Source organism: Pararge aegeria, chromosome 3 (assembly GCF_905163445.1).
Source record: "Pararge aegeria chromosome 3, ilParAegt1.1, whole genome shotgun sequence".
NCBI lineage: Eukaryota > Metazoa > Arthropoda > Insecta > Lepidoptera > Nymphalidae > Pararge > Pararge aegeria.
This window is the reverse complement of record NC_053182.1, coordinates 2,449,137-2,475,669: the sequence shown is the minus strand read 5'-3', so window position 1 is coordinate 2,475,669 and position 26,533 is coordinate 2,449,137. Positions and strand designations below refer to the sequence as shown.

Below are 26,533 nucleotides of genomic sequence, written 5' to 3'. Positions count from 1 at the left end.
AAAGGTGTGGTAGGCGATTCCAACTACGGATCACGAAGTAATGGGTTGGATTCCCGGATCGGATCAAGAACTGTTAAGAACCATTTGGTATAGTCTGTTAAAAATTTCTCCACACCAGCCCTGAATTCGGAAATTAGCAGGAATCACCTCTGTGGCTTGGAGAACACACTTATTTGTTTCTGGTTATTCTCATTAAGATATTACGATAACAATCACTAAAGCCCACTAAGGGTTAGTATAGCAGTGTGGTAGATCTAGCTCTGAAACCCTCACGATATCTTAATAACGATGCTCTCCTCAGAAGTTCAAATCGAACCGTTTCTCAACCCTCGATAACAGACAAGTCTGCGGTATTCAAACAAGCTACTGTACCTATGCGTTAAGAGGTGAGACGCCGCTGGGTCTTTGTCTAACCAATTACCACATTGGAAATACCACGGCAACAGAAGCATTCGTAATTTTTTATCACTATTGATTTATCTCATTGGCATCTGTTAGAGGAGACATCATCGTTTTCTTTTATGGTCTCAGTGTTATGCCGCGGTTTGTTAGCGACTCCTCAAATAGGTTGGAATTCTGTAGCTTTATAAAACGAGATCCGAGCACCAAGTTTAGTAGTGAGAGCTTTTTGTCACAGAGATCATGCGGAGAAGTACTACCGGCAAGCTTATTTCTGAAGGGCGTGGTTTTCGTTGATTGCATGTCCTGGGAAGTGTTTCTATGTTTATAGTCTTGAAAATATGGCACTGCATCCATCTACTTGGTACGTCAATTATTACTAAAAATAAAGTGCAACTTATCAAGATCAAGCAAACTTTACTTTGGACCAAAGTAAATCTGTCTCTCTCAGTCAGGTTTGTATGAACATGTCAAATTTTGTCGTTTGGTCGGGTTGATGAGCAAATCATTTATAAATTTCCAAATTTTCCTCACTCGATCCCAGAAACTTGCACTTCTAGACCACACTCAACAATACCGGCAGGTCCATTCAAATCATCGGAACAGCTAAATAAATTTTGAAGGGATTCTCGCAGGGCAAACTGAAACTGACCAGTTACAGAGTTAATTTTATGCGCAAGCGCATGTTACTTGTGTTTGGTGCTGGCGAGTTAACTATAGAGGCGGCGGATTGTTTTAGTGTGTTGAAGTAAGCCGCTAATATGACAACCTGCCAACACGTCTGACGTCACATTACACAATAGGTGTCAAATGAAATGATTGGTAGATCCCGCCTATTTGTTCTTATCATTATTGTGTACAGTCAACGACTAATACCTATCTTCTTCACCATAGTGTATATGGATTTTTTAGATATTTACTTTTCTAAGATTATTACAATTTATTAGCATATAATAACATGCTTCTGCGGTTTGATACATCAACCTGGTTGTTCTTACTATATACATTAATAAATCTATTAAATTGATACACTTATTACTAGGTATTAAAATTGATAATCTACTATGTATTATGAACCTTTAACAATGGACAATCAACAGCACTAGCATGGATATAGGGCCCAAAAGACCCAATTTTAACAATCAATACGTAACTTACGTCTATGGCACCAGAAGATTTTAACATCCTCCTCTGAACATTTTGGGATTATACTTGAAACTCCGCCGTCTTACTCTCGCTCATTACTATAAATACTCGCGTTAATACCAGATTAAAATATTTTAAACCCTTTGTTCTAAGTGTCTACAAGATCAATACTTCCTTTTACAATCCCATCGTTCGTATGTGCCGCCTTTATAATGATTTAGTATCAAGTAATCGTAATATTGACATTTTTAACAAAAGGATAAATATTTTAAAAAATCAAATTAATAAAAACTATTCCATATAATCTTTAGGGAAATCATATAAATATTATTTTTCAAGTGTTTCTTTTTTGTTTCAATATTAATTTTATCTTTACTTTTTGTTTAATTTAGTTCCAAACATACTTTGGGTTGTAGCTTAGAACAAAACTTGTTATTACTTATATTTAGATCTACGTTTAGTTATTACCTGTTTTGTGTACCTACTAACAATAAACAATAAACAAAACTACTTAGACACGACCGAGACTGAGATGGTAGGTAATATGCCGTTCTAGGGAATCAGTAATTAAAAAAGGTACGTAAGACCCCATGTCCACAGATAAAGTTTAAATTACTTGAGGCTTATGATGTAGTTTGCCAAGCCGGTGTAAGATTTCAAATATTTGCAGAGCAGTTCTCTTTCGCATTGGTAAATACCTATACCTGTCACGTAGTAAGGATAGCCGTGACGGAAGGTAAGGGGTGGTGCGGTACGAGAAAAGGTCCCATACTACAGGCGCCAGTATGGGTCCTATATGGAGTCTATATACCTACTAGTCTCTTTTGTTCCCCGTCGCAAATACGACTGTTACACAATGTACATTGTACTGTTCAACTGTACAACAATTCCGACGTTATGCCGCGTGTACCCGTAATACCCGGGTTTGGACCTTATTAATAAACTGGCAAATTGCCCCTGTAGTTCCAAAGGTCATTCAAGTAAAAAAACCAACTCCAGTTTTTTGTGTGAATCGAGAATGCAATGTTTTCTACTAGATGGCGCTAACGGTCGCTTAAAGACATAACTGAATGTCACAGGTTCTGATATTATATTAATTACAGTGTTGAGTCAAATACAATTAAATGAGCCAATTATAAGAATTGCGATAATCTCAATGCGATTAATACAAAGTTTAGAATCAACACTTGCTGCAGCTTGCTTTTTAATATTGAATAAACAACTAATCTATTCAAAGTTATTGTGTAAAACAATAATTGCGTTTTGACGACAGATAATTAGATTTCTGCCACTACAATTGCTTTTAGTGCAAGGGGTAGTAATACCACCCTTAAAAGAAAGCCATTAGCGTAATTTTATTTACCCAAATAAACTAATTTTTTGTCAAAGTCAAAGTCAAAGTCAAAAATATCTTTATTCAAGTAGGCCCACAGGTGGCACTTTTGATGCGTACATAAGAATTACACGGTAGTGAGATGATGGCGATAACCACATTCGTAAACTTAAAACTAAAGCTACGAGGGTTCCAAACGCGTCCCGGTCTAAGAAGAAGCCCACAACAAACTTAGCCAAGTGTTTTTTTTTTGTTATCCCCATTTCACAATGTCATTTTAAATTATTAGAAGAGCAACCTGGTTAGAGCAATAATTTACACCCAAGCTTTTTTATCGTTTACGTAGTCCTTTATACTATAATAGGACTTTTCTATAAGCTTACGTTTAATACAAACTTTAAACTGTCTTACCAATAATATGAAGCGAAACAGGCCCTGTATGCTTAATTACATAGCAGATAGGTATCCTATAGGTATTAAGTCTTAATTTGACCTAACTTGTACGCCGTCGGCACATCAAAGACAAGCCGCCATTGTAAAAGTGTAAAAATATAAAGGGCTTTATGGGGTCCGCTATAAATATTGCGGCGATTGTGGCTTCATTAGGCGACTTTAAACCGCCTAATTGCGTCTACAAAGGTGCGGGCCGATTTAGAGTGCAAAATTAGGAAATAAAGGGTTTGTATTGTATATTTATGCAATAACTTTGGAAATATAAATCATCCGCGACCAAGCGTTGGTTAATTTTCATCAGCATTACGATTTCTGTGACTTCGTAGGTAGGAGATAAATTTACAGATGAACCTCTGGAAAACATGGCCGCTAGATCTTATAAGAAAGCTTATATGCGATACATACAGCAATAACTTGGAAATGCTGGAATTTCCAGGACAAACTCATGAGAAACCTGTTCAACATACCATGGTAGTACTTAGATAAGAAACAAATTATCTGTATGTTATAAGTATTTATGTGTATTATATTCATAAAAAAATATTCATCAGCTATCTCAGTACCCATAACATAAGCTACACTTACTTTGGGGTTAGATGGCGATGTGTGTATTGTCGTAGTATATATATATATATATATATATATATATAAATATCAAGACAGTAAAGCAGGAAGCCATGTGCAAAAGTACATGCTACACAGCCGAATTATGAGGCCAGCAAAAACCAACTAGTTCTACACTTGGAAGGAACGATTCTCTAGGCTAAAAGTTATAGCATAGTCAATCTAACGAAAAGGTTCTATTACACTAAAGAGTAGTAGTAGCAGATAGAAGAGATTTTTGTGACAAAACTCGGGCAATTAAGAACTGCAGTCGTTCAGTGTATTTCGAAGCCAAACTGCTAAGGAGCGGAGCACATAGAAGACTGATGGTATAGTGGCTGGCTGATATAGTGGTATCAAGATGCTAAATAAAATGGCTATTGCGTACCGAACAACGCAGCGAATACTTTGAAATTGCTGGTGTAATAATAATTGACGGCTCAAGCAGATGGCTAACCAGATTTTAAAGAAATGGAAATCCATCGCCGAAAGAGCGAACCTTCGCAGCGCATGCAAGGAAAACGTCCCACACAGAGTGTCCAAAAATCTGAGACGTACCACTGCCATACACAACAATGCTAATTGATAGCGATCAGCGTTGTTGTGTTCCAGTTTGAATGGTTGCTGGTATAAATACAGGCACGTGAGGCTTAAAAACTACGCCTCAGGTTGACAGATTGAGGACGGCACCGTGCCGGACGTGTTTCTTGCATTCCCTCTGATACTCACGGCTAGCATCGGCAGGAGACAATAATATCCCCGGGGAAAGGATAAAAATGTACCTTCTCCCACAGCTTTATCTTTTCTCCATCCATACAAAGATTCGCTAACTTTGGTAACTATGGGCCTCATAAGAAGGCTCAGAGTCTCAGCGGGCGATCGAGAGAGCTATGTTAGGAGTATCTCTACGTGATCAAATCAGAATCCCAATCAATCCGTGGAAGAACTAGAGTTACCGACATAGCTCAGCGTGTCGCGAAGCTGAAGTGGCAATGGGCAGGGCACATAGCTCGCAGAACCGATGGACGTTGGGGTCTTAAGGTGCTGGAATGCCGGTAAGAGCGGCGTAGGTCGGCCCCCAACGAGATGGACAGATGACATCAGACGAGTAGCTGGGAGCCGCTGGAGGCAAGCGGCCCAGGACCTTGTATTATGGAACTCCCTACAAAAGACCTATGTCCAGCAGTGGACGTTAATTGCTTGAGATAATGATGATATGATGATAATGACAGCTTTATCAACTCTCAGAGCAACTCCAACTCGCACAGGTGGAAATCCAAACAAACTGTGTAATAATAAACAAGGGTTAACTTCTCCTATTCCATGTTCCCGTGCTTTAGCAGGTGGACACGTTAATTATATCCACTATTTTGGGACATAATCGGGGGATGTAAGTTTTAAAGACATACAGGAGCAGTGAAAGCCAAGTGGTTAATACTGTACCAGTCCTCTCTCTACACGGCACGAATTTCTGAATGAGAAGTGTTTAGTCTAACTACGGCTATTGGTAAACTTTGAACACCTTTATGAACATTTTATCGAGTACTCTCAGGCTCTCTCTCAACTCTCTTTAGGTGGTTGGTTGGATCATCGCTGTTTTCCTTCACCGTTATCGCAAGTGATGTTTAATTAATTCAGAAGGGTGTTTGTTACAGACTTTTATTACATCGGGGCTTTAAACATGTGCTTTTATTTTTTTGGCGGCCGATTGGCACAGTTTGCAGCGACCCTGCTTTCTGAATCCAAGGCCGCGGGTTCGATTCCAACTACTGGAAAATGTTTGTGTGATGAGCATAAATGTGTTTCAGTGCCTGGGTGTTTATATGTATGTTATAAGTATTTATGTATGTTATTCATAAAAATATTCATCAGTCATCTTAGTAGCCATAACACAACGCTACTACGCTTACTTTGGCGCTAGATGGCGGTGTGTGTATTGTCGTAGGTAGTATATTTATTTATTTTATCACTAAAGATTATATTTCTTGAAAGACAACCTTCGTAGCCTTTAAACAAGCCTTTGAAAAGATAGGCAAGGTACCCAGTGGCGTGCATAGAGGGTATGCACAGGGTATGCAGATGATATAAAATGAATGTCATTTCCAGTACGAGTTATAAAAAACTTAGGAGAGATAAATATATATAAATATACATAGTGAGAGTTATAAAAAGCCTACCCTTAAGTGTTTATAACTCTTACTGGAGATTTTCTTCATTTAATATCATCTGCATACCTACCCTCTATGCATTCCACTGTAGATACCTATTTATTTATAGGGTTTATACTTACCAAAGATACTTAGGTATTTACCTACCTAGTACTATTAGTAGTATTAGTATTTCTTATAAGAGACAGACTATTAAAGGTATGCTGTATTTATTCGATAGCCTATACCACGAGCCCGCAATGGAGTAGTGTGGTGGGTCTATGCTCTAAAACCCTCTATCTTTTTATAAGCTGATGACGACGAAGTATTGAAATCTAATAAGATTCACCTGTTACGAAAGTATGTAAATCTACCGCCTTAATAAAATTCCAGCTGTTGCCCGCGGCTTCGTACCTACCTACGCGTTTTTTTTGGTTTTTCATGAATCCTGCGGGAACCGTAAATTTTCCCGGGATAAAAAGCAGTCTATGTTGTCATCCAGGGTACAATCTATCTCCATTCCAAAATTCAGTCAAATTAGTTCAGCAGTTTTTTCAAACATACATACATACAACCCTACATCCATCCATTTAAACTTGCACATTTATAACATTAGTAGGACAATAAAACAACGTTAGGTATTACCCCCAAAGCAAAAGCTAAAGTACCTATTGGAAGGTGGGTACGGTAGGTACCTTTCTTCCTACCTATGACTACCTACCTATGATTACCAAATAATTATAGATTATAGAAATCTTATAAGATTTATCAAATTACGTGGTTAGGTGCCGTAAGTAGGTACTTATTTATTTCGTTGATGAAAATATAAAATAAGTAACTCTAATACAGACTTTGAATACATCTACGAATTTTTAAAACACTTATATGAACTTACTTACCTGCAATTTAAGCTTTTTCATGGGACCGCACTACTCACAGGTTCATTGACTTCCAAGAGTTTTAAAACGTTGGGCGTGAAATATGCTACCTTATAAAAAACATGCTTTTAACTGTAATAGTTCTTGTTTCCAAGTGCTTTACCTCATCAAGTGGCCGCTGGCACGTTGGTGTAATTCTAGATCCACTTTGAGACCTTAAAAACTCGTTCGGCTAAAGTAGATAACTGTCGCTTATCAAGTTCGTTTGAACACACTGAAACTGAGACACTGTTTGAAATTTGAAACTCAATACAAACAAAACTGTATCATTACTTTATTATTTTAATTCATAACATAACGGGCGAATTAGCCCAATTAATGTTATCGATAAAAACGCGTATCGCGAATCAGTACGACCGTCATATGTACGCCGCTCGGCACAATGGCACGACAATCGACAATCGTGCGGCGCGACTGTGGTGACGGCGCTGCGAACAAATCGAGTGATAAACCGACGCAGCTCCACCAATCGCAGCGGCCCAATACGCCCACGAAAAGGAATGGAGCGCCCTGATTGGCCAAGCAACTGCCATTGCCTTACGGATGTTATTATGCAGAAGGAGACCAACTGTTCAGAATTCAAAATAAGAATTTAAGCGTTTACCAGCCAAGTCACAATGCAAATTGGTTGCGCGCATTGCGCGGCGTGGTCTCCGCGCTTTGTTGTATGCTTCTCGTTTTGTTTGAAGTCCTGAATAAATAAATATAATATGGCATTAATATTTTATAGTTACATCGCAAGACGTCCTTTGTTTTTTTTAACTTATATGATTCTTCTATAACTTGCGCTTTTACAACTAAACACAGAAAAGAATTTAGAAAAGCTTCGGTGATATTTAATAGATACTTATTTGTAACATTACAAAAAATACTTACACCTATTAAAATATAAATAGAAAACTCTCAATGATATGATAGATTTAAGTAATAATACAAAATAAGATATAGATAAGAATAGGTGAAATAGAGAAACAACATGATTTTATTAATAAAAAGATATAAACGTTTTTTAATTAAATTATCAAAGTTAGTAAATAGCTTAAGATAGTTTAGGTAAATAAAATTACAATTTTTAGAACATAACCACGTTATTTTTTACACGTTTTGAAGGTACCGTGAGTTGAGATGTTTATAAGTACTTATGAGTATGTGTTGTGTAGATATGACCAGGGTTAGCTACTTACGAAGATATTGTTACATAATAGGAATATAATATTCAGTTACAATTTAAGTTTTAAGACAACTTTAAGTTTTAAAACCATTTAACATTTAAGTAACAATATCTTCAACGACAAAACAATCATCGTCACTTCAGCAAAATACGGCAAGAGTGGGTAAAGCTATTTATATTTTCACCGTCATAGTCTTGTACTATCTACGCTTTTGTTATTATAAATATAATAATTATACACAATTGTGTTTCTAGAGCCTCAAAGTTACAGTGATTGAAAAAAATATATCAATAATTGTTTACCAAAAAATTTCGAGTTAAACTATGGAAGTATCACATTTGATCACTGGGTAATTAAACATGACTAACTGATGGGGCGTTTGATTCTCTCAAAAATTTAGGTTAGCTTGATGTCACATCGTCCACTGATCGTCTAATTAAAAGTAGCAGGTTTTGATGAAAAGTTACTGAATTTGGAGGCAACTCTAGTGGGTTATATTAAAGTTTTGGAATGATATCAGGATAAACAGGAGGGTGGGATAAACTACCATACCCCTCTAAGGTTGGTTTGTTTACACTATCACAGCATCTATCGTATGGCATTATGATATGGTAGGGTACGGTGGGTACCCACCAACAAGTGGCATCAACACCAAGTACTGTTACTACTATATAATATAGTGTATCTAGCATACCAAGCATACCAAGTAAAACTAGAGTTTTATAAATACTTATCTATCTTTCGTTTTCTTAATAGATAATTATTTCTCATATAACCAAAAAGTATTTAGGTTAGGTTGTCTAATACATAGATGCACATTTTATTTTCTAACAAAATCACAATCTGTATTCTGATTCAAAAAAGAAGAAACAATTTGCATTCGCAAAGATATCGCTTTCACACGACATGCAAGGAGAATAAAATAACATTGCAATATCTTATATATCAAAGGCGGTTATGATATGAGGTCAAGAGGCGTTTCTTACAAAGAAGTATTGAAAAATTTTCACATGAATAGACATCATAACGGAAACTAGATTAAAGAATAACATTCAAGTATTGATCCACGCATAGTAAGAATGGGGAACGAAGTCAACTTCAACTCTCCTGTACCTACTAACCGTTAAACACACAATAAAATCTTGAAGAAAAATTATCATATGTCTGTCATCCAAAATATGATCAAATAACAGGACAATGCGAAACATGCAAATCGGTTATCGATACGAAATAACTAAATACATATCTAATTTTGTCTTTTCAAATTTAAATGAGTGGATAAAAATTTACATCGCTACCGAAAAATACAAGGACGTTTAAAAAATGTTTAAGAATGGCACAATCGTGTTCAATAATTGAATTGTAAAATGTGACGTTATGTGAAATGTCGGTGACACGAGGGCACTGGGTCGCGCCCCAAACTGTGGAAGGTGTTTCCATCGTCACAATGCGGTCTACAATGCGCCATACGCAAATTAACTGCTGCACCATACAATTTTTATCGCCAATAAAAAAATATCTATTCATCGATTTGCGACGCACAGTACATGTGCCCGAATAAAAGAAATTTAAATGTTGCTAAATGATTTTTGCATATGGGGACGCGGACAAGCCAATTTTAGAATGCTATACAAGCTATACACATGTAGATTTGGTAACATGTGTACGCAGGTACCTACATTTTATTGCTCTGCCTGTGTAATTTAAATACGATTGTAGTATTAACAACTGAATTTAACAAACCGTTACAAATTCGCTTATTGATAAAGTGATAAGCATAAATAAATTACCTAGGCACAATTGGGTGACTTTACACTTGACGCAACTGAATCGTAGGTAGGTACCTACTATTTCATCACGGTAGGCTAAATGTTTGTAAATAAAATCTATACAGTGTTTGTTTGCCAATTCATGTGGACGATTTTAGATACCTATCCTGTTTTTGTTCCCTCATACCTATCTATATTAAATAATAGAAGTTGAATAATTTAAAAGTTACCTTGTTAAACACCTATAAGTAAGTAAATAATTTAAAACATTTTTTTGGATAGCTGTCTTTAGGATCTTATTTTAGGAAATGGCAATATCCAAAATAGGTGATGGTCATTTTTGATTTTGCCATTCAACATTCTTACTAATAGCTGCTTATGTATTTTTAGCTCCTAGGTACCTACTTATGTACCTGTTAATTTATGAAAGTGGGTCGACAAGCGCAAATACACGATTGCGTTGGTTAAGCAACGTTTATGCAAGTGTGTAACTGATTTTGGGTGCAACTTTGGAGGGGCACGTTAAGTGTATTTTATCTCGGTCCCGGTATTTTATCGTTAAAGAAAAAAATCGTGGAATGTTGTTGTTCCAAAGGATTATATTTTGTATTTACTATAAATTACAGGACCAGCCTGGATATAGAAAACTGATGAGCCATCCAATTTTGTGCCTCAGAGAGCATATTAAACCATCGGTATCGGTTCTTATCACTAATATGTGATAATCATAATTAAAACCCTCCAAACCGCAATGGAGCAGTGTGGTGGGTCTCCTATGAAAAAGGATGCCCATGCTCAGTCATTGGATATTATTAGGCTGAGTATGAAGAGTAGCAGTACGTTAGCGTAACGTAGCGAGGTGCATCTAAATTTTTGACTTTGACCCTCTCTCTTATGTTATGAGGCTTGAGAGATAAGGTATGTACCTCATCTTTCAAGACAAATAACACAAGAGAGTCGGAAGTCAGTATTTTTGGTCAGACTTCATGCTCTTTCAATTACTGTATAGCATAGTGAGGTACGCATAGATCTTACTAAAATCCACTCAGTTTATACCTATAATATATACCTACTGCGTGGATACTGAAATATTATACCATAGGTAAATTATTATGTTATATGTTATTATATAATTTACCTATGGTATATTATTTCAGTAAAATAAATGAAGCCTAAGATGTTGATGCATTAGATACAAATATAGTTATGTACAGAGATGTATCTATGAATTATTTACTAAACTGGCGTAATTTATTCGATTTATCGACACTATTGTTAAATCTATAGCAACAAAACAGCTAATAAAAAAGTGAAATATTAACATAAATTGGCGCACAAATGCACCAAAAAAAAATCTATTCACAATCAAAAAATATGGTAATAGATCTGACGAATTGATTTTCGAATTTGTCCCGCATTGTGCGCCATTCTGTATTCCGTGCAAATCCGTTAGAGATAGGTATTTTAATGCAAATCGATAAGATTTTGATGCATTTTAAATCGATAACTTTTTGATTGTTCGCTATTGTATTACTAAGCGTAGCTTCATAACCTAGCTAGTGATGCGAAATTATTTAGTTTTGTCTGCAAATCGTAACCGTGGAATTGACGGTTGTTCGGTATTTAAATGAAATGCAAAATAAATTCCTTTTTATAATTCAATATGTATTATAACTACTACATATGTAAATGATATAATTTCGACTGATTTATGGATATTTAATTGACTTTAAGTTTATTTTAGTGTATGAAAACAAACACTGCGAGTAACAGAGGTATTAAATTGACAGTTGTATGCAGGTGAATATTTGTAACTATGGATAATTGCCTACCATTAATTATTGACAAACAATAAACGGCTATGGCCTAGTAGGTAAGGCTTCGGCTTACTTTTCGGGAGACAAAGTTCAATTCCAGGTTACCTCTATTTTTTTTGAGTTAAATGCGTTTTTAAAATAAGCTTTCTTTAACGGTAAGGAAAACTACCTCAGGATATTTTTCCTAAGAATTTTCAAGACTACCAATGCGCATTTGGCCAACGCGCAGCGTGGTGTCCACCACGGCTAAACCTTTGTCATTTTGAAAGTAGACCCGTGCCGTGAGCCGGTAATAAGTTGATTTTGATGATGATGAATCAATCATTATCATCATTTCAACCTCTTACCGGCCAACTGCAGCAGCTGAGTTGCTTTCCGACTTACTACAAGCAGACATGACCTTAAAAAAATTGCTGTAGTTATGCCTACTTAGACGAACGATTTGCGCAGTGGGCAGCGACCCTGCTTTCTGAGCCCGTGGCTGTGGATTCGATTTCCACAACTGGAAAATGTTCGTGTGATGAACATGAATGTTTTTCAGTGTCTGTGTGTTTCAATATTCACGAGTCCTCTCAGTACCCATAACACAATCTAAGTTTACTGTGGGGCTAGATAGCGATGTGTATTGTCGTAATATATTTAATTTATTTAGTAGTTAACCTAACTAGTATAAATTAATTAGTTTCCTAAAATAAATAAAAGTCTTAAATTACATTAAAATTTTACTATCACATATTATTTGTCATAGGAAAACTTTAACAGTTTTTGTCCTGTTATGGAAACCAATCCCAGAAACTCGTTATCGAAAATGCTAACTGACAGTTGTTATGTTAAAATTATGATTTTTGTTGCGTCGGGGGTTGACAAAAGTTAGTCACTGTCTGTAATCAAATTTCGCGAACATCTCTGTGTCAGACGACCACGTGTTTGCTTTTCTCACAGTAGTGCCGCCACACGCTCGCGATTATCGATGTCGATTGTTGGCGGACGTGGTGGCAAGTGGCCGTGTCGTCGAGTGGGCTGCGATTGATGCTTAATCTGTTTCGGTATCGAGTGCTTTAATCGAGTACCTACTGATTTCGTTTATCTTGTTCAGTGCCTACGTATGTATGACTTTAATATATCGGACAATAATTGTCACATATTAATATAACTCTGGGACATCTATACCTAAGATACCATCTATAGACTAAGTATATATTATTATAAGTGGCAGATATTAATATATAGCTATATAGATAGCTTTAGTTTTAAGTTTACGAATGCGGTTATCGCCATCATCTCACTACCGTGTAATTCTTATGTACGCATCAAAAGTGCCACCTATGGGTCTACTTGAATAAAGATATTTTTGACTTTGACTTTGAATAAAGATAAGTAGGTACCTTTAAAAACGTAAGCCAAACAATTGAATATAAGAGTTTTTAATAATTCTCTACAACTTGTAAAATAGTCTCGCTTAGTTTATGTAATACATTTTTAATCATGATCATCCTGATAATTTCCCACAGCTGGGCACGGATCGCCTTTTTCATAAGAGCATGGATCCACCATGCTGCCTTAATGGAATTACCTACTACTACCATGCTTAGTTTTGCCGCTAAGCAGCATCGTTGCAACGTTGTGTTCCGGTTTAAAGGGCACGGTTGCCGGTATAGTTACAGGCTCATGAGGCTACTCTTCTACGCTTCAGATTAATGGACACAGGGCAAAACTTTGCAGGATTTATATCTTGCATGCCCTGCAAAGTTATGTTCTGTTTTTAGACAGTGGTTTTCTGTTTTTAGGATACTATTAAATAAAAAAGATCACCTTTCAATTTGAGTCGTGTCGGTATTGAATCGATAGGTGTGCAAGAGCCACATGTGTTCGATAGAAATTCTTTTTGGAATATAAAAGATATAGCACAATATGAAATTAAGAGTTATTGGGTATTAAATCTTAATTGTGTTTTTATAGTGTTACTAGCTGTTGCCCACGACTTCGTTTGCGTTTGATTTTGTTTTTTGATGAGGCATTCAATTTAGTTGTAGTTCTAAAAAAAATTAAAGTATTCAGTATCGCTAAGCCTTAAATGAGGGGTTTGCTGCTATCCGCTGAGGAGTTCTATCCTCTATCTCCAACCACATTCATCAGATCTACACAGTTTGGGCAAAACACATATTAAAACCTCTATAGTACAAAAATAATTATTTAAATCGGTTATAATTTGTCGGAGTCAAACACTTTTATCCTCTCTCCCAAAGGAACCGAGCTTAATGTCGCGATAAAAAGTATCCTATATTACTTCTAACATTTCCAAGAATATTTGTACAAATTTTAATGAGGATCGGTTAAGTAGTTTTTGCGTGAAAGCGTAACAAACAAACTTACATTGACATTTATAATATTAGTAGGGATAGGGATTTCTCGGACCACGGACTTTTTGCAGGGCATGGAAGGAACACGTTCAGCAACATGCCGCCCTTTATCCGTTAACCTAAGGGGTAGATCTTAAGCCTCAAATGCCTGTAATTACATCGGCAGCCAAGCCGTTCAGACCGGAACGCAGTATTGCAACAATGCTGCTTCGATAGTAATAAGCACGAAGGAAGTACTTCGCCGGACAACCTTTGTTTCAAAAAGATCTACTACCATTTCAAGCTTTTTTTTTTAGGTGGCGAATACCTAGGTATAATATTCCAATCCATTTCCACCTTTTGAAAACATCTTAAAATAGGCTATTCAAGACATCACTACCAAACCAGCAAGTCGCTACACACGACTGAATCGCTAATTCAATTACCAAATAACAACGTCAGTAGACAAAACCGGCGGAGTTTTTGCGCCGCAATTTTATTCATATCCCTCACTGTGGGCCCCCTTTAAATTAAATACCTTTTGATTGTCGATAGAGCGTAAGATCCGTCGCTTAATCTCGGTTGATCATTTAACGTGTCTGATTGTGGGGTTTCGGATGGTGCTCGCAAAAATTGTGGGGTGCAAGTTATAAAAGATTTTTGAACTGAAAACTTGTATTAACGCGTTGAGCACTTTTTGCGTGAACAAACATCACGGAACTCGCGTCATTGGTAATGAACGCTTTCAATTATTTTTAATATTGTATACTACTTATATATGTGGAGTTTTAACAGTTATACTAATCTGCTTTTGGCGCGTCTTGAATATCTGCTACCAATCCAATTTGTTTTATTTTATGGTTTGTATTTAATTAACTCAATATGTGTTAATTACACTTGGATTGCTCCTTTCCGGTTAAATGACAATAAATAAATGAGACAAAAGTGAATTTTCGCAAATGAAACGCTAACAGTAACACAAGATGAAGTTACTCTGCATGGTGTTTTATTTTACAAACTTGTTACTTGTGAATGCTCTAAAACCGTCTCCTAAGACGTGGTTGACATTAATAGGCTTATATTGATGAAAGTATTATTTGGAATAATTTGATGACTATTGTTAAACTCTTGTAAAAAATTTAATACGTTGACAAATACTGTGTGATTATCGCCAAAGATGTCTGGCCTAAGTAGGTTCATAATGCAATGATATCCTTGCAGCGTAAGTTTCTTTTTTAATAGAGTGTTTATTTATATTGAATAACAGCAGGTACTCTTTTATTCAGAATAATTGAGTTACTTCTCTATAGTAAGTAGCAATAAAAGCTTTTAGATGTTGAGTTAATTGTACATAAAAATATATTAATATTGTTTTCTTTGAATAATACAAAAGTAAAATGATATTACAAACTTTCTAAAATCGCTTACGCTTCAAGCTTGAACCAAAAATTAATCCCTCTGTGAAGGTGGAAATAATGAAACCTTATCACTTTTTAAATTCAATAAACCCCTCTTATTTAGTCTCAAAAACCACGGCACTAAAGTTCAAAATGTGTTGGCATTAATTTAGCAATATTTATTTGTTTAGGTGCAATGATATCATCAGGACGCATTCAGATCGGTGGCCATTGGAGTTTAATCCGCCAGAAGTAAGTGGGCTCTGGAAACCAGAGAACTGCAATCATTGCATCATAGTGTGTCAATAGACGCTCCTTTTCAATTTAATTCCTGTTTGGAGAACGGTGTTTACTTTGTATTTGCTACTGGTATTGCAGAAATAGAGTTTGCTTCGAACTGAGAATTACGAAAAATGTCTTAAAACCTTGGTAGATAATATGTTAAATTTTATATCTATTTAGCATTGTCAGATTAGACTTTGGTCTTTTGATTATTATATTGTATTTACTGTCGAAGAATTATATGGCTTGACCGAAATTACTAAAAAAAACCTGTGTGTACTTAAATGCACGCGTAAGAAGTTGTACCTACTCCTTTGGCGTAACGAGATAAAAATTTAAAATGTTTTCATAAATTCCATCTTTCGCCTTAGGTATTTAATACATTGAAAGATTTATTATAACGCATTTTCAGTTAGTTATATATAAAGTTTATTTAAATATCACAAAAAATATATTTCTATATAATAAAAGAAATGGACATAATAAACAAAAATACATTTGGAATACTAGATATACTCATTATCGGACAACCAAAATTAAACTTTGAGATTTCTGTACAATTGAATCGCCGGAATGCGCCCGCAGACTTTGTCAATTGAAACTGTACACTGTCAAACCTTAAAGCTAACTTCAGGGTGTCGGGTTTTTGTGACGGGGTGCGCGCGCATCGTAAAAATTTACTCTTACATTCTTTCCCTAACGCGCCAAAAGAAGTATAACTTCAATAACATAAAAAATACCATATTAACCAAAAGCTCTATCAATAGAAGTTTATTTATTTATTTGGTAATGATTTCAAAGTAGGCACATATTGCATACATTCTGCATAGATAAGTATTGGTCTACGCTTAAGGCCGAACTTGAAAACCTGTTCGTAGTTCGATGTCTGTTTTTCACAAAAAACAGAATGCACTGAGCATCTGCCAAATCTGAAAATATGACAATAAAGGAAATCCAACTCAATAGGTAAGCTTCGACCGACATAATTAAAATCCTTTAGAATCCTTTTATGCAATTTTATTCACTTCACTATATACGCTTTACAGTTATAATCCCATGCGCATGTTGGTTTAATCAGACCAGATGTTAATATTCTATAGATATAAAGATGGTATTGAAAACCACTTAACTACAAGGAAAGTACTTCATTAAAAAAAAACCCCGAAAGCTTATCGTAGGATAAAATCACACTTTCTTCCGTTTACGTGCTTTTGACTTGACAATAAACATTGTATCATTAGCATTAATCCTGTCGATCACAGCACAATCATAAATGAGCTGTATTTCTACGCATTAAAGTTTGTAATTCTCTGTAACGGATTCAATTTGGTCAGTTCGTTCCGGATATAAAAAAAAAACTGGTTGTATTTAAAAGTATTTAACGAAGATAACAATCAGATTCGAAATGCAGATTTAACTTTTTTTTCAAACAAGGCTTATTGCGGTTGGCCTTTATCACTTCAAAATGACAATTATTTATCTGTGTAACAGTAAAAGTGTCTTTTTTGAAGAACATCCCTTTGGATTGGACGCGGTATTCTTTACCAGTGTGTAACGATGAAAAGCGTTTTATTAGCGAAATCCCATGTTGGTTCCTTTCATTTATCAAGAGGATTATCGATATCCGATACCTACTCGTTTCAAATTCCCACAGAACCATCACTAGTTAATATTTTAATGAAATACCTACATGGTGTTTAAAAGTTCGTGATTTCGTATGTCTGTCCGTCTGTTTGTGCTCTACTTTTACTTTATACTATTTAATAAGAAGCTTGCTATATCCAAATTCACAAAGAGGTACCTATTACATAAATCTTTGGGCCGACATTGACGATTTTGTTGACTAAGTATCCTTTGTCATCTAAAAGAATGCCTCTTTTGTACGAAAGTCAAAGTCAAAAATATCTTTATTCAAACCGTGTAATTCTCATGTAATGTACGCATCAAAAGTGCCACTTACAAGTACCTACACTTGTAAGTGGCACTTTTGATGCGTACATTACATGAGAATTACACGGTAGTGAAATGATGGCGAAAACCAGATTCATATAATTACATGCGGCTACCTACCAAGTCTATGACCTACTCGTATCCTTTCGTATCCTTTATACTATAATAAGCTTATAGAAAAGTCCTATTATTATAGATATAATAAAGGAATATGTAATCGATTAAAACGCTTGGGTGTGAATTATTGCTCTAACCAGGTTGCTCTTCTAATAATTTAAATTGACAATGTGAGATGGTGATAATAAAAAAAACACCCGGCTAAGTTTGTTGTGGGCTTCTTAGACCAGGACTCGTTTGGACCCCGCGTAGCTTTAGTTTTAAGTTGACGAATTTAGTTAACGCCATCAACTTCTGTCATATTTTACATGTAATGCACGCATCAAAAGTGCCATCTATGTGCTTATTCGAATAAAGAAATATTTGTCTTTGACTTTGCTTAATTTTCTGAGTGCATCATTGATTTCCGTAATATATACACTACTTCTGCTAGTCATAACCAATATCGGCTTCCAAATAATGGTCTAAAAGCAAATAGTAAACACTACAAAGGATATATGTAAGGAATCATAAACATCCTGTATATGAAAGTAACTATTGATCTCAAATCTCAATGGTAGGTACGAAATAGGACCGAATATTACCAATACTTTGCCAATACTATGAACTCCGCCGGCACTTTATTACCGAGCCAACAACACCACAGATTACTGATTTACCACAATACGCAATGCACTGGACATGAAAATCTATGCTTTTGTGTACATCAAGCTTGAAATTTCGAACTTTAAAGTATAGTTGATACGGTTTAATTTTGAGTGTTTAAGATTTCATAATCATAGTTCGATTTCGTGTAAAAAGGCTTAAGGTGGTTAGTTTACGAGAACCTTCATTGTAGGTATGCGATTAGTAGGGTTGCCAGTTGATGCTAAATATAGTGGAATAAGCGGTGATAGCGCAGTGGGTAGGAGCTCAAGTTCACTTTCGGGGGGCCGAGTTCGAATCCCAGCACGCAACTTTACAAAGTTATGTGCGTTTTAAGTTTTTTTTTATTTTTTATTAACGATAGGACAGCGTTTGACGATAGTCATGCCCGTTAGAAAGCAATGATAAGGTCTAGGTTGGAGCACGCTTGCCTAGAAAAAGCCTATAGACTCTTGCCTTGAAGGCTCAAATTATACGTAAATAGAATATCACTTGCTTTAACTGTGAAGGCAAACATCGTGTGGAAACCTGCATGCCTGAGAGTTCTACATAATGTTCTCAAAGGTGTGTGGAGTCCACCAATCCGCACTGAGCCAGCGTGGTGGACTAGGACCTTAACCCCTTCTCATCGTGGAGAGGAAACCCGTGCCCTGCAGAGGAAATATAAAATTTATTTAGTTAATTTCACAAGTTACCTAAAGTTCCTACATACTCTTTACCACTAAATACGTCTAATGATACCTAGTAAATAGGTTTAAAATGAGACTTACTTCGTTAGGTATATCGACCCCAAAAAAATCTTCGTTTCTGATCCGCACCGCTAGGATATGGAATGCTCTTCCAGCTTCCATTTTCCCCAGTTCTTACAATATGAGTACCTTCAAATCAAGAGTGAATAGGCATCTTCTAGGCAAGCGCGCTCCACCTGGCTGCATCATCGCTTACCATCAGGTGTGATTGCAGCCAAGCGCTTGTCTATAAACATAAAAAAAAAAATGCCAAACGTTACCTACATGTTAATGTAATATTTATTATTAAATGTAAATACTTTTTCGTTTTTGATCGTTGCATTTATAAAAGTTTTGATTTGAGATTAAGTTTATCCACTTACTAAACTCGTTGAATATTTTTGAAGTTTCATTTTTCATATAGGTACCTACCGCCAGTGGCGTGCACTTCATACATGCACAAAAGCACTGCATACCCAAATTATTGTGTATAAACTCGTATTGGTGGGGATTTTTTCCATTTTATGCCCATGTACCTGCTTTATGCATACCCTGGTTAAAAACCCCGTGCAAGCCACTGCCTACCGCTAATAGTGTGGTGTGCTAAGGTGTAGGTAATTTGTTTTTAAGAAATACAGCAATCGGCAACCCTAGCGATTCGTATAATAACGTGAACGGAAGTAGCGGGTGGCAGTCAAATTAAATAGTTTAAATAGTTTCTGGCACAATGGTGGTACCACCAGGTCGGTGCTTCATTCATGGCTTCTTTGAGAAGTCCAAGGAGTAGTTACTCGTATCATGCTGGTTAGAATGGCCTTTTCATGGTATAGGTGATGTGATCGCTGAACTAGCTTTTTTATTTATCACACCTGGTGGTAGGAGATGATGGTAGTGGGCTAATCTTATATGGGGTATGGCGGTTATAATAAATAAATAGATACCTTTAATCGGTTTCTACCACGATAGTTCTAATTGTCAGAGATTGAACACGGGATCTCCCAGAGGTCGTAAACCTTATCACGCAGGGCTGCTAAACACATAAAATTTATGGGAATAACAAAGCGAATGTGTACTTTGCTGCCCTATCTCTAATATATAACATGCCTTTTTTTTAAAATCAAAATTAAAAAGTTTTTAGTCATGTGCTTATCACAACTCGACTTACAAGAAATGGTCATAAATTAGTGACATCTGCATATCGTCTGCGAAAGGTGCAGAAGTCATTTGTGGGACTGAGTATACGCTTTTGTAATATGATTCCTAAGGTAATTTTGGACCTACCAATGCATAAGTTTAAAGAATGTGGTAAAACACATTTATTACAGCGAGGTTATTATGGTTTTATACAATTTATGAATTTCTTAATGACAAGGTTGCTTGGAAGCATCCGGCTCCGCTTTCATATCTCACAAGATAGAAAAATGAATTTTAAAATGTAAAATGTAAATTGTAAATGTTGGAAAAGAGCAACTGCTGAGTTTCTTGCCGGCTTCTTCTCGGTAGAATCTGCCTTCCGAACCGGTGGCAGAGTCACTACACATAGACAGACTTGACGTTTCAAAAGTGCTTATATTAGGAATTTTGAATTTTGACAAACACTATATAAAGCAGTACATAGCATATTTCCGCTGTTGTGTGGTGATGATGGTACATAGATTATTATCTACTTATATGGTGTATGTAGAGCTGTCAAGCTGTAAATAAATATGTTCATATTAATCAACAATTGAACCAAAATAAAAAAACAAACGTCACATGAAAATATATTGACCTAACCAAATATGGTACTATCGCCCAGAGAATAACATATTAAATCAATGGTTGCACCCCGTGAAAATTCTTTATGTTAAACAATTTGATTGCAATACGTTGAGCTGAGCGCTAATACTCAGTTATTATTTATTTGTCATTGCTGTCATCGGCTCGTTTCGCGATACGTCGCCAGCTCGGAGTCTGTCAGCTGCCCAGTTGGCGTTCTCACGGAACGCGACGCGCCGTGCCCCGTGACCTGTCACACTGATCTTTGGATTGTGCGTTGTAACGTAGGGTTGCCAACACTTAATAAAAATAAAAGGAGGTCAATATTTTAAGCTATTCATATTTCTATTTTGTTTCCTACAGTAAATCGCCCTCCCATCTTCTCCTTTTTCCTTCTGGGCCTGTACCCGTACTTGGTTGACCGCCAGGTTGCCAAGTGCATCAGGTAGTGATGCTGAGGAGCCAAGGTTTGCTGCAAGTTGTCTTGCTTCTCCGTTGGATGGGACCATTACGTGTATCGGTGTTTTTCTGCTTCCATACATGCTCTGCACAGAGGACTGTCTAGGTTATACCTAGAATAGAAAGACAAGTGTTAGCTTAGTGGGAAGTACCCCGCTATTATCCTCCCATTAGAGTCAGAGAGAGAGAGAAGACATAGTTATATAGTAATCTGTTGATGAAAAAAGCAAAACTTCTCAGTCCTACAAAGTATCGCCCCGTGTCCATCATCCTTAGGCGTAGATTTCCTCATGACGCTGAATTCACACAAACAATCAAGCTCTTCAGACCTTGACAGACTTGGCGATAGAACCTAGCATGGCGGTAATACTTTCTCGGACGAGCATGTGTGTAGCGTCCATCTATAATAAAAATATTAATTTTTTTGCCAGTGTAAACAGTGTAAAGGTGATTTATGAATGTCTTCCTACCTATACAATTTTACATAATCTAATCTCATTCAACATTTTATTAGTTGATATTCAAAAACGAATTAATTAACATTAACCATATTTGAATAAACTGCTCATTATTAAATAATAATTATAAAAATAAATATATTTTTTTAAAACTATTTTATTTTGATTAGTAATTCCAGGCCAAAACTATTAGTATTTTGATTAATAATTTATTTTATAATAAAAATCATCACTTTCCACCACGTGAGATTGCAGTCAAGGGCTAACTTGTAGTAGAATAAAAAAAAAAAACACATTATTATTATGACATACAAAAAACTGAATAATAAGCTATATGTGTTACTTATGTACCTACTTATTTCGATGAATATTAAGCAATGCGTGGAATGACAAAGTTTTACCAGACAGCTTTTAGTATGACTAAACTTGTGACAGAGCTCTTCCGGAGTACTTCCGGCATGCAGTGGCGTGCACTTCATAGATGCACAAAAGAGCTGCCTACCCTAACATTTTCATATAACTAGCAACGGAAGAGGATTTTGCCATTTTACTTATTTATGCTTACCTGAGTTCAAATTCCTGTGCACGTCACTACCGGCATGCATATGTGTAATGCTATATGCCTATCTAAATGGCGTGTTTGTCAGTGTAATTACAGGCGCATGAGGTCTAACATCTACGCCTTAGGCTGATGGACACAGCGGCACTTTGTAGGAATCTCCTTGCATACCCTACGAAGTGTTGCTCTGTCTATGTTTATCTTTACCCGCAGTTTTATTAAATGCAAAAAAAAACGAGGTCCCTGACTTCTGACGTCATCCGGACTTGGGCACGGCCCTTTCACTCCAATCGTCGCCTGAGCCGAGGTGCGGCCTCACACGAGGCGCCCTCCGGCCGACGATCCATTCGCTTCTTCGAGCCCTAGGGTTTAAACTCTTCCTGGCAGAGTACCATTCCGAGGCTCGCCAAGAAGCCCACCTTAATTTATCATTAGGGTTAATCACAATCCGGAAGAAAAAAACAGTTTTTTTTTATCAACTCTGCGAGCATTGGGGCACGAGTAGATATAAAATTCAAATAATATACGTGTAATAAACGGGAGTAAACTTTCGTTTTCCAAAGACCATCAAGTAGGTCAGCTGCATCTTTGTTCCGTCAGTTATTAGGTACTATGAAAAATACCTAAAAGAATAAATTGCCAACCCTGCAATTCCAAACAGGAAGTACAGGGGTGTGAGTATGACCTCAAGTTACCCATCTCGCACCCTCAACGTTTCTTATGTTTTTTTTTTATTTTTTTGCCGCTATTGTCCTCGTATCTAGAGCATTACACGGCGAATGCGAATCGATTGCGAAAAAAGAAAAAAAAACGCAATAAATATCATTCAATTGTATTTAAAAGGGTTTTAAATTTAATATCGGTTCGATTGGGGTACCATTGTAGATCGAAAAGGGGTTGATAGTTTTTTTTTTTTTCACAACTGTCTTGAGAACAGACTGAGAGACTTCAACGAAACACAATAGTTATTTGTCGTACATATTGCGTTTGTTCCTTAGTATTGGAAAAATAACTACTTTGTTGTCACAAATAATAAATCCAAATACCGTTTTTATTCCTAAAAAGACTATTATGTACACATACATACATATTTATCTGTAGCTATTTTAAATGCAGAAGTAGCATAGCAAAAGACGGACACGTAGGAAAAAAGAGTTACAGAATGGTATCCGAGAGCAGGAAGCGATATAGAGGACGTTAGAAAATTAGGTGGAGCGATGATTTTGTGAAACGATGGGACCGATGCGTTTTAGAGATGCATGGAAACGAATGTAGGAGGCCTTTGTAATATATATATTATGTACAATATGTGTGTAGTATTAGGATTCATGAGACAGTAGTTTTTTTTCTTTTTTTTTTATTATATATTTTTTATAAATATATATCTACTTTAAACATAAATTGCTGCACCAACCCGTTTCTTCGTCTTTCCTAACGTTAAAGGTCGTCTGGAAGAGATCGCTTTGGCGATAAAACCGCCTTTGCACGCCCCATTTTCTATTGTGTTTCTTATGTATTATTTGTTTTTTCTTTGTATAAAATGTGCGTGTGCAATAAAGTATTCAAACAAATAAATAAACAAAACCTATAAAAATTATTTCCACAAACACTACGTGAAACCTGATCTAACATCGAAGACTTGTTAAATAACAACCTCCTTTTCATATAACAAAATAATGAGAAATATTTTTTTTATGAAACTGTAGATCATTGTAGTTATGTGCGTATAATAAAGTTGATATAATAAGAAAATAGCTACTGTCTGTCTGTGTTTTTTTTTCCACATTAATTAGAAATAACTATCGAGGATCGATATGTAAATTATTAAAAAGCTAATAAACATATTAAAAATAAACCCAACTCTACACTATTTGGGATTTAAATAAATTATATTACATATAAACATTTAACGAGCGAAAGGCGAATTAAATTAACGAACCCGGTCCCGAATTGTTTTAGAAACTTGTTTTTTATTAACAATATTAATAATATTCATATTATTAATAACATAATTTGCCATTTAGTATATTATGGATTTAATAAACGAAACTAGATTTGTTGCGTGAGAAAAATAATTTAGTGCCATTAACATTTACCTATAACCTTATGCTAATTCTAAGCTACAGACAGGTATCATGTGTCTACGTCACATAAACCGTTAAGTCCGTTTGTAGAAGTGCAGTTAACAAAAAAAAAATAGCAATATATAAAAATATCTACGACGTAGGTAGGTGGTGTACTTTGTCACATAATTGCCAACCACAGAATTAAGAACACACAGAAACCTTGTACACGACTAAAATTGAAGCCACAAAATCACTCCACTTAAGTTGGGTTTTTTCGAACAGGCGGTTAGTCACTTTATTCTATTTAGCCGTTGACAGTTATTACTTTAGGTACCTCTTATGTACTAAAAGTTTTCCAAAAAATGGGGAAAACGAGAAAAGTATGTGAGCTAGCTAACAGTCCGCGGGTTAGTAGTCAAACGTGTTCGGGGCACTTTCACCATTTTGGACACAATGCATTTCATGCAATAATAGAGCATCAGTGATGAGCAGAATGCGAGGAAGCTCCAAGAAAAAGAAAAGAGTATTTAAGTATTTAGTTTTTTCAAGAGTATTCTGAAAACACTCAGAAAAACCAGAAAATCTATTTATGCAGCACTAGGTAGGCATACATGTGTGTTTTCAGTGCTCTGTAAATGGGAGGTTTTCCAAATAGCATACTGACACAGGCCCAAGGTGCTGGTATGGCATCCCCGCATTGGTAACCGTAGCGTGGGTGAACCCCTAACGAGGTGGACAGACGACATTAAGCACGGCGCAGGTAGCAGCTGGATCCAAGCGGCACAAAACCGTGGAGCTCGGAACACCCTACAAAATACCTATGTCCAGCTAAAGACGTCGATCAGTTGATATGATGATGGTCTTTTTTGAATAATGTAATTTTAAATTTTTTGAATTTTAATTTATTTAAATTATTTTTAAGAGATGGATGAGATTATTATATTATTTTTATTAATACTAATGGCTGAATGAGGGTTCTGTATGTTTTTAATTCTATGTCACCAACGCGTCTGGCCAGCCTAGTGATTATGGGCAAACAATCCTTTAGTCCAGCTGTGGGCTGTCATAGGCTATTGATTATAACGTACCTATCTACAAAGATTCTTGTTTCATAGTATACGTATTTTATATTATTTTAATAAAATCATTTTATAACCAAGCAAATGGGTTTATGTGAAAAGGAGGTTCTAATTTAACGCATTCATATAATCAGTTGATAATATTATTTGAGTCGAAATGGGAACTCCTGCTAGAAAAAATCGGAAGAGCTTAGAATAAATTTGCAATAACCACGTCATATCTTTATTTAGTTACCATAGGGTTAATGTTTTGTCTCGTTTTCTCATTGTGGATAGGACAAAGAGAGGATGCTGGAGTCAAAGGGTGATTTTTATTGCCCTTAATGGATAAGATTTACACTAATATTAGGGGAAAGTGGGCGTAACTCGATGTCAAATATAACAAATTGTGTGGAAGATATTAGGAAGAGGGCGAAAAAACATTAGTCGATGTTACTTTATCGATGATGAAGAAATACAGTAGGAAGTTAATTCAAAAATAAGCATGGCTTAGAGAGGTTTTACAATAAAGTTATAGTTTTCTTTACTGAAGGTATGGGCCTAGTTACAATACGAAAGTCCTAAGTCCGTCAACCCGCATTGGAGACGCGCGGTGGGCTATCGCTTCAGATGCTTTTCTGAGCATATAAAACGAATTGGAATTTAGTGTTACAACATTCTATTGTAGTGAGTTGATAGTGATAATTTTACGATGGTTTTAACTTAAAACTAAAGCTAGTCAAACGCATCCTAGCCGTAGAAGACACGCATCTCAAAAAAAAAAATAACATATTTAAAAACTCTAAGAGCTTACCTGTTCATTTCCGAGCTTTTTTAATTATTTATTAAGGTATATCCTTAATGTTATGAACAGGTTATATTAGGATTTTTCTATAAATGCTAACGTTTAATAAAAACTTTGAATTTATTGAGGGATATT

General features: G+C 35.9%; 1 protein-coding gene across 1 annotated transcript in view; it reads right to left on the bottom strand.

Moving 5' to 3' along the window:
• The window catches only part of LOC120637106 (transcription factor SOX-21-like), a 76,312-nt gene extending 68,900 nt beyond the window's left edge, over nt 1–7,412 (bottom strand). Inside the window, exon 1 of the mRNA XM_039908755.1 lies at nt 7,123–7,412. Coding sequence (XP_039764689.1) covers nt 7,123–7,127 — 5 coding nt within the window. The 5' untranslated portion in view covers nt 7,128–7,412. The remainder of the gene's footprint in view (nt 1–7,122) is intronic.
• Nucleotides 7,413–26,533: the final 19,121 nt, after the last annotated feature.